Raw genomic sequence first — 8,611 nt, 5'->3', positions numbered from 1 at the left:
GGACCATAGAAAAAATATGTCACTCAGATGAAAGCGTCGTGAGGGAGAGAGAGAGATTGAGCACTTGTGCATATGTATAACGCATCAACTAAAATGTGTCGTATAGGTCGTCATCGCAGCAGCAATCGAGAGAAAAGAAAAGACAGAAGAAGAAAAGGAGAAAAGAAAAGGATAGTGAATGAACCACGCGAGGGTCACAAATCATAACTTTAATTCGGTGAGAACTCTCCTAGCGAGCATTTGATATTGCCAGCCGTCACCACCGACTCTGCGGAATTGTATTCCATGCAGAGGTAACCATGGTACCTAACATAGAACGAAACAAAACGAAGGGCTCAACGTTCGAAAGGGCCAAATAATGCGAAAAATTTCAAGACACGCACCTTAACAATATTGATTTCGAACCGCACAGAAAGCGAGTTGGCCCCTATCATCTCAAACACCTCATGATCCACTTCTCCCGTCGGGAACGGCGTAAGTTTCGAAGGTGTCGGAGTTCCGGGCTGTTGAGGTTGTTGTTGAAGTAGAGGCGTCGCAGCGAAATCTCGGGGTATGGGCGGTAATACCTTGGTTTTGGCGGGAGAGTGTGGCCGGAGTATCTGCTCGTCGAACACTGGAGCGGCGGCATTGGGAGTATTATAAGTTTGTTGCTGCTCTTGCTGCTGGTTAGGATGATGGCGGGATCCTTCAGCAGCGAGGACAGTGTGCGCATTAGAGGAGACGTTGAAGAATGACGACGACCCGCTGCTCGGCGTAACGCTTAAAACGGTGCCAACGGATGGTCTGTGAGGGAGTTCTTTCTCCAATACATTTGGAGCATGATCACTATGTTGCTGTTGTTGTTGTTGTTGCTCCTTCTCCTTCTCTTTGATACCTTCTCTCTCGCGGTCCCCCTTCGATTTGACACCAAACGACAATTTGGATGCCTTCTTGACGAGTGATCGAGCTGTGATACCGGTCTCGTTGGACCCAGAAGATCCCTGACGACGATGTTGACTGGTCCGGGGCTGCGTAGATGACGACTCGGGTGGCGGGGAAGAAATAGCAATGGATGGGATGTGGATGCATTCGAAGCCGCCTTTGATCTCGCGGTATTGGACTTGCATCCGATCTAGGACCTTCTTGATCTCTGTCTTGAGGACAGATGGCGGCTTGGTCGTAGTCGTCGAAACGCTACGAACATGCGATGATGAGAGGAGTGCTGTGATGCAACGAAAAGCACATACCTAAACAATCCCTTCAGATGCACGGGCTTAAAGTCCTTGGCGTTTTGTTCTCTATCTGATTCAGTACGTCCATCACCAGCTTCCTGCTCTCCCACGTAATTCTCCTCCACCTCATCCGTACGTCCGAACTGTGCCCCTCCGACCCCAGCAGGACGGCCACTAACTGTACTGTGGCCAGTCGATGGCCGTCGATGTCGTCCGATGGACGCACCGATGCTGGGTAGGAGTACACCACCGGTACTGCTTCGCCGTTCGTGGCGCATAGAACGGCCCTGCGGATCGAGAATCGTCGCCGCCCGTCGATGGACATGGGCATTTGCCAACGGCTGGCTCTGGCTGGCGGAGATCGAAGGTGGAGCATAAGTGCTTTGACGTCGAAGGTCTCCTCGTTCAAACTGGCTGTTGGCTCCGTTCGCGGTCGGCGCGTTATCGTTGTCGGTATTGGTAGTACCCGCTCTGAGAGGTATACCGCCCACAATCGTCGTACGCTTGCCAATGCTCCTCTTCTCGTGCTGTTCGCCACCACGACCACCGAGAAGCGTCCCGAAGCGCTTAACGAGGGTTACACCAGCCGACAACGGCCCATCGTGTGTTGGTTGTTGAGATGGTTCCCCCTCTTCCCCGCCTGTGCCTGCGACGCGTTCTTTCTCCGTGGAGAACACACCGAACTCGGGTCCAGCTGTATGTGGAACTTGCATCTCTTCAGGTTGCTCGTCGACACGGCTTTCCCGGGGGCCAAACACGCCGCTGAGCCCGCGCAACATTGTCGGGCGCTGGCTCATGCTGTGGCTGCGACGATGGGTCGATGCGGGCGGCGCACGTGGAAGGGGTGCTGTGGTGGGCGGTATAGCGGAAGTGACATCCACTGGCGGTGAGACGATGGTTGGCGGGACAGGGAGCCCAGCATCGCGAGGCCGTGGCTGACCGTGGAATGCAGGGGTGGCGGGTGTGGCGGGCGCAGCAGAGGTTGCGTCATAAGACATCCCTGAATAGTGTGACGTCTCCGGAGCAGGCAGACGTGGGAGAGGCATGCTGTAGTCGGCTTTCGCAGACATGGGCGCCGGGAACTGCTGCGTGTCCCTGCGCGATGAAAGGGAAAGTGCCTTCGGGTTGTATGCGGATGGGGCGGCGCTAGTTTCGTCAGGGGAAGGAGCGTTGGCAGGTGGGGCGTTGTTGGTGATGGACAACTGCGAGCTCGCAAAGTGGCCGGGACCGTACACGCGCTCGCGCTCCATCTTCTCGCGGGCGAGGTAGTATATCGAGATAAGAGGATCGAACCCGCGAGTTGGATCTGGGGGCTCGCGAAAGCCATCGTTGATGGACAGGTGGGACTGTGAGGTCGGTGGGGAGTGGGTCGGGGTGACTGGAGGCGACGAGCCGGGGGAGAAGAACTTCTTTCGGTAGAAGTCAAACCCGGAAAACCGTTTTGACTTCTTAGGAGTCATCATGGAGTCGCTACTGCCTTTGGGATTTATGTTGTTGTTGGATCCGTCATAGGAGACAGCCAAGGACGAGTTTGAGAAGGAGTCGCCCCAACGATTTGATGAGGTGCCGTTGCGACCGCGCTTGCGACTATAGGCACTGACGGCACGAACGTAGGGCTCGGACTCAAGGATTTCGACGAGCCTGTGTTCGATGTCTTCTTCTGACCCGAATTCGAAGCCTTTCATGCCCCTGATTACTTGGCGATCCAGTTCGTCGGCACGGAGAGGCTCGCGGTGGACGAGATGGGAATCTGGGGGACCGCCGAATCCTCGGACCATCCATGGATGTTCGAGGACTTCCGAGAGGGTCGCGCGTACGGCGGGATTTGTTACGAGCATCCGTGAGAGGAGACCCTTGCACTCTGAGAAACGATCGGTCAGCGGAGAGCAGCATACCGCATGGCGGACGTACCAGCGCTGAGCCAGACAGGGTATTCGACGAGACCACGCTTGATCTTTGCATGGAGAGCAGGCATGCTCTGATCGTCGAACGGGACCTTTCCGCAGACGAGGACGTAGAGGACGACGCCGAAGCTCCATACGTCGACTTCTGGGCCGGTGTAGACCTTGGCGTTGAGGAGTTCCGGTGCTGCGAAGTAGAGGGAGCCACAGAAGGTGGAGAGATGGCCGGTTGGATCATAGAGGTTGGAGAGGCCAAAGTCGATTATCTTGATGTTACCGGTTTCGGATATGAGTATGTTCTCGATTTTGAGATCTGGGTTTTTGCTGTGAGTGGGTGGATAGGGAGAGGGATAGGGAGCTTACCGCGATGGACGACGTTGTTGCGATGCAGGTAGTCGAGTGCACTGCCGATTTGACGGGCAAACTTGCGTGCGACACGTTCGCGCAGTCGACCGTGGCTGATGATGTAGTCGAGCATCTGACCGCCGTTGACGTACTCGAATACCATGTAGTAATGATGCTGATGGATGATCATCTCACGCATGCCACATATGTAGGGGTGGTGGAGGAGCATGGACAGGGCCGCCTCGCGGATTGTTCTGATTTCCTTTGAGGCGTCTTTGGAGGCCTGCTTTGCGATGGCCTCTGGGGTTGCATTTGAGCCGTTGGGTATGGAGGCGGCGGGGTGGACGCGGGGGAGGATTTTTATTGCAAACTGTTTGGGGAGGGCGATGAGAGGGCGGGGAGGGAGAGAGGGGGGGCAGGGCACACACCTTCTCCTCAGTGATGTTGTGTATGGCGAGCTTGACCTTGCCCATGCTTCCAGCGCCGAGTGTTTTTGTGAGGGTGTAGTCGCCGAGGACCCTTGTTGATCCCCGGGTGGGCTTGTTGGTGATGGAGCTGGAGTCTCTGTGCTGGCGGTGTTTTGGGTCAGACACCGGGGCTGGCTGGGGCTGAGCCGGGAGCGAGTAGGCCTGTGGGGGCATCGAGACGGGCCTCTGGTGGTGGTGGCGACTCTGTCTGTGTTGTAGCAGGACGGTGGGGGCAGGCAGAGGACGCGGAGGAGGCTGTGGTGGCTGGGTGGGCAACTGCAGGTCAAACAGCTCGTCATGTCCCACAACCAACCCGCCTCTGGTCTCTTCCGGCACCTGGCCAAGCGACGGGACAAGCGATGCTGGATAGAACGCCGCCATGCAGTGGAAGAACGACAGACAAGTGGCAGTTTTTACTCAGTGCTAGTCGTTATTATCGCCAATACACTACTCCTTAGCAAGCTAGCACGGCGCCTATCAGCAGGCACAGCTACAGGAAACTATTTCCTCCACTCCACAGGATGCCTATTATACACCGGCCACGGGGGTACTGCCATCTGCAAGACGCTCAGCGTGGCCATCCCCCCAAATATCGTTACATACCACGAATAGGAGTAGCGTGGACAGCGCAAAAGTGCCCATCGTCGCTCGCAAGGACTGCAGAGCAAACCCAACCACAAACGATACCACCTGTCGGACACATCAACCATAAATATACGCTCGTCTAAGGGAATGTTACCGTGCTCGTTGCCAACCATATCCGAGAGATGCTGTCCACCCTCTTCTGGCCGATAAAATCCTAAAGAACAACGCCTTAAATGACCACCCTCACAAGACCTTCCTACTCACTATCTTGCCCTCGAAGATGTCCTGCAGCGGTGCCATGCTGGTGTGTACACAATTAATAGCGTTGGCCACGGCAAAGGGTCCAGGCGGTGATTAGTCAGCATTGCGCGTCGCGAAAATAAATGAGCGCGTCTGAACCAAAACAACGACAACAACAATGTCGAAAAGTCCTGCGCCGTCGTCCCCGGGGCAGTTTGCAATGTCGTCGGTCCCGGCGAGCACCCCTGCGTCCTCGCCGCCGCCCAGCGAAGAGCCGGGTATCGAGACTGTCTCGTCTCGACAGGTGAGTGGTGGCTCCTCGACCCAGTTCAGATTCTAACACGCGTCTTTTGCAGCTCTCTGAGGTTCCCTTGCTGGACGACGACGACGTACGTACGCGTATTACTTGTCCCCGCACGCGTACTGAAGCATTTGTACCCAGGAATTTCAAGGACGTCTGGCTCGCCTCGAACGTATTCTCGACAAATCATTCACCTACTCTCAACTGCTAGGCGAACAGATGGACAAGGAAAAACGCACATCTGCTCTTCGCGCGGCCATGGCCATGTCATCGAAACCAAAGTCGACAAACGCGTCGACGACGACGCGCAGACGTGGCGCGCTCCAGCGTGCCCCTCGAAAACGCCCTCGCTGCAGTGATCTTGAACCTGAACACAATACCAAAGACGCGGATGAGGTAAAGGAAGAAGCTACCAACCCCGACGCGAATGACCCCTCGGCACCTCGTCCAAAGTTCTTGCAGCCCTCCCTCATTACAGGTGCAACACTCAAAGACTATCAACTCGATGGCGTAGAGTGGATGGTGTCCCTCGACAAGAACGGCGTGTCCGGTATTCTAGGTAGGGCCTCTCATTGTCTAATTTTTACAACTCGATATGACGTGCTACCAAACGTACAGCCGACGAAATGGGTCTTGGAAAAGTAAGAAAGACCGTCCCTTGTGGTTCCTTCTGACCAGAAGTTTCCCTAGACTCTCCAAACCATCGCGTTCAACGCTCATCTCCGCGAATTGGGTCATTTCAGACCGTTTCTGATCGTATGTCCGCTCAGCGTGATACACAACTGGATAGAAGAGTTCCGTCGTTTCGCTCCGTCGGTCGGTGCAATCATCCTTGAGCTGAAATCTCTCTCATTTATGCATAGATCCCGGTCTGCATGTATCATGGGTCTCCTACAGATCGTGCCGAGCTCCGTCGTACCGTCATGCGCGAACCGGATGATGGGTCTGAAGACACCGCACAAGCTTTTGAATCTGTCATGGTCAAAGAAAAACTATCACAGCCCAACCGAAAAGGCAAGAGGAAAGCAACGAAATCTAGTGCTCGTGCGGCACCTAGACGCAGCATGTTTACCCGAAAGCGCAAAGCCGAATCAGACGAAGACGACGACGACTACCAGGAGGATGATCAGGAAAGCGACGAGGAAGAGGCTCCTCGCGCGCGGCATACCAAGGCCAAGAATAATACCAAGAACAAAAATACCCGTTCGCTACCTGTTCAGACCCGGGAAACTTTCCCGTGGTAGTGACAACGTATGAAATGATCATTCGTGACCGGCCTCAACTCTCGAAATATAACTGGGGATATATTGTCGTGGACGAAGGACATCGTCTCAAGAATCTAAATTGCAAGCTTATACAGGAAATAAAGCGGTACCCCAGTGCTGGACGGATGATCTTGACTGGAACACCGTTACAGGTAGGTTCATTGCGACGCGCATGTGCGCTGGCTCACCAGATAACTCGGTAGAACAATCTTTCGGAATTGTGGTCTCTGCTTAATTTCATACTCCCAGATATCTTCGACGACCTTGATTCGTTCCAAGAGTGGTGCGTGTCTTCATTCACATTTTACCGCCCTACAGGATTTCGCTTCTAATGATGTATTGCTGCAGGTTCAATCTCGGGACGCTCCAGTCCCGTTTCTCACCATCTCAAGCAACACAGCTCATCTCTACTATCCACGGCATTCTCAAACCCTTCCTCCTCCGCCGTCTCAAGGTTGACGTTCTCGGCAAGAGCTTACCTCCTAAAAAGGAATATGTGATATATTGTCCGCTGAGTGTGGAACAACGGCACCTTTATGATGCCATCGTGGAGGGATCATTGAGACATCTGCTTTTGTCGCGTGGCGGTGAGAATGCAGATAAGAAGAAGATCGAGATCGACATGAATGCACCTCGCAAGTTGAGGGATAAGACGAAGTCAGGGGTAGTGGCATATGATGTTGATGGGAGCGATGACGACGAGTATTTTGAGAACCTGGATGAAGGAGGCGTAGAGCAGCCAAAGAATGCTGAGAATGACTTGGCAGAGCTGGGTCGGCAGCATCGATTGCGTGAGAGTAGTACGTGCTCTTTTTTCATGTCATTCTGGTGAACCTGGCTTGACATTGAACATGACAGTCAAGGGCATCAATAACCTGCGACTGCAAAACAGCGTCATGCAACTGCGAAAGGCGTGCTCGCACCCACTACTGTTTGATGCTGGCCTCACAGAGGCTGAAGCACTCTCTGGAACAGCAACTGCAGAGGAGCTCGTTGACACTAGCGGGAAAATGATGGTCCTTGAACGGCTGCTCGACGAATTGTTTGCGAGGGGACACAAGGTGCTGCTATTCAGTCAGTTCACGACTATGTTGGATATCATCGAGGTAGGCTGCGTCTCGCATCATGAGATCTCACCCACTGATATGAAACTGTCTCTCTCTCTCTCGAAAAGACTTGGGCAACGGAATTGAAAGAGTGGAATACCTGTCGAATTGATGGCAAGACTCACCCATTGGATCGAAGGGAACAGATGAACACTTTCCAGCAGGGCGGCGATCGCCCTGATGCGCCTCGTCTGTTCCTACTTAGTACACGTGCAGGGGGGTTGGGCATCAATTTGACTGCCGCAGATACCGTCATCTTTTACGACCAGGACTGGGTAGGTCCCCAATCTTTGCGCCGGCTCCACGTGCGGCTGGTGTAAAAGAGTATACTAGGATACTGATTGTCCATTTGTTTGATTTCCTTCTTCGCGCCGCATCACCACCATCTTTGATCTCCCATCCCGTTTAGAACCCGCAAATGGATATCCAAGCGCAAGATCGAGCACACCGGATCGGACAGACCAAACCCGTGTTGATATTCCGACTTGTGACCGCACACACCATCGAACAGCGGATCATGCACCGTGCAAGTGAGAAGCGGCAGTTGGAGGCGTTGGTGATTGCTAAAGGTGGGGGTTTTTCTCGTGACACGTGTTATGGGTTAGGGGGCAGGACCCCCCGGCGCTGACTTGAATTCGGGAATAAAAGGGAAGTTCAAGATGCCTGGACAGACTGGACGAACGAAGGCAGAGGTGCTTGGGGAGATGGCGACTGCACTTTTGAAGCTCGAGAGCGAGAATATCGAGGTTGTCCCTGTGACGAGGGAGGGGAAGCGCGGGGTGTTGAGCGACGAAGATTTGGATATGCTACTCGACCGGAGCGAAGCTGTGTTTGTGGACCGCGGAAAGGGATGGTCTGCGGGCGGCGGTGTTGTCGTTGCACATGCACACGACACCACTACCGGTAAGCCAGTTTCAGGAAGAGAGGACGATGGTGAGGTGGGTAGTGGGGCCACCGCAGTACCAGCGGCCTCGGCCCCGCCAGTGGTTGGTAAGAGGGCGGCATTTGCGGTGTACGAGGCGCCCGTGAATCAGGCGAATGAGTGGGTATCTAAACTAATGGGTGAGGACGTTTCAGAGTGACCTTGTGCAGAGGAGGGCTTGGCATATATGATGGGTATACCAGTACATTATGGGTGTCATATTTAGACATACATAGTAGATATGATGGATCAGATCTTTGAGGTCGTG

General features: G+C 54.1%; 3 protein-coding genes across 3 annotated transcripts; 1 reads left to right on the top strand and 2 right to left on the bottom strand.

Annotated features, from left to right (window-relative positions):
* Positions 1-201: 201 nt before the first annotated feature.
* Positions 202-4,098, bottom strand: F5J12DRAFT_719311 (uncharacterized protein; the record flags this gene model as incomplete). Its single annotated transcript, XM_051741164.1, has 6 exons — positions 202-306; positions 384-1,173; positions 1,227-3,072; positions 3,123-3,425; positions 3,476-3,827; positions 3,886-4,098. The coding sequence occupies 6 exons, from the start codon at positions 4,096-4,098 to the stop codon at positions 202-204; spliced, it is 3,609 nt and encodes a 1,202-aa protein (XP_051600851.1).
* A 250-nt stretch (positions 4,099-4,348) lies between these two features.
* F5J12DRAFT_826049 (microsomal signal peptidase 12 kDa subunit) lies at positions 4,349-4,852 on the bottom strand. Its single transcript, XM_051745496.1, has 4 exons — positions 4,774-4,852; positions 4,664-4,723; positions 4,528-4,614; positions 4,349-4,481 (listed from the first exon to the last, which is right to left on the bottom strand). The coding sequence occupies exons 1-4, from the start codon at positions 4,807-4,809 to the stop codon at positions 4,425-4,427; spliced, it is 240 nt and encodes a 79-aa protein (XP_051600850.1). The 5' UTR covers positions 4,810-4,852; the 3' UTR covers positions 4,349-4,424.
* On the top strand, positions 4,853-8,592 carry F5J12DRAFT_826045 (P-loop containing nucleoside triphosphate hydrolase protein). The gene is made up of 13 exons (XM_051745495.1): positions 4,853-5,053; positions 5,106-5,138; positions 5,192-5,609; positions 5,669-5,691; positions 5,741-5,866; positions 5,914-6,264; positions 6,387-6,467; positions 6,519-6,598; positions 6,664-7,115; positions 7,174-7,421; positions 7,490-7,696; positions 7,831-7,990; positions 8,070-8,592. Exons 1-13 carry the CDS (start codon positions 4,928-4,930, stop codon positions 8,501-8,503), a joined length of 2,739 nt encoding a protein of 912 aa, XP_051600849.1. The 5' UTR covers positions 4,853-4,927; the 3' UTR covers positions 8,504-8,592.
* The last annotated feature ends 19 nt before the right edge of the window (positions 8,593-8,611 follow it).

This window comes from Pisolithus orientalis, assembly GCF_024613125.1.
Source record: "Pisolithus orientalis strain OTSU chromosome Unknown F5J12scaffold_11, whole genome shotgun sequence".
In the NCBI taxonomy this organism is placed as follows: Eukaryota; Fungi; Basidiomycota; class Agaricomycetes; order Boletales; family Pisolithaceae; genus Pisolithus; species Pisolithus orientalis.
The sequence above is the reverse complement of the archived record's forward strand: the minus strand, read 5'-3'. Positions and strand labels throughout refer to the sequence as shown.

Excerpts from the sequence above, each read along its gene's own strand:
- F5J12DRAFT_826049 (XM_051745496.1), bottom strand. The coding sequence starts at position 4,809 with ATGGCACCGCTGCAGGACATCTTCGAGGGCAAGATA. Across the intron at positions 4,724-4,773 it reads ACATCTTCGAGGGCAAGATA|GATTTTATCGGCCAGAAGAG; the intron begins GTGAGTAGGAAG and ends GTTGTTCTTTAG. Across the intron at positions 4,615-4,663 it reads TATGGTTGGCAACGAGCACG|GTGGTATCGTTTGTGGTTGG; the intron begins GTAACATTCCCT and ends TGTGTCCGACAG.
- F5J12DRAFT_826045 (XM_051745495.1), top strand. The coding sequence starts at position 4,928 with ATGTCGAAAAGTCCTGCGCCGTCGTCCCCGGGGCAGTTTGCAATGTCG. Across the intron at positions 6,599-6,663 it reads CTTGATTCGTTCCAAGAGTG|GTTCAATCTCGGGACGCTCC; the intron begins GTGCGTGTCTTC and ends GTATTGCTGCAG. Across the intron at positions 7,697-7,830 it reads TCTTTTACGACCAGGACTGG|AACCCGCAAATGGATATCCA; the intron begins GTAGGTCCCCAA and ends CATCCCGTTTAG.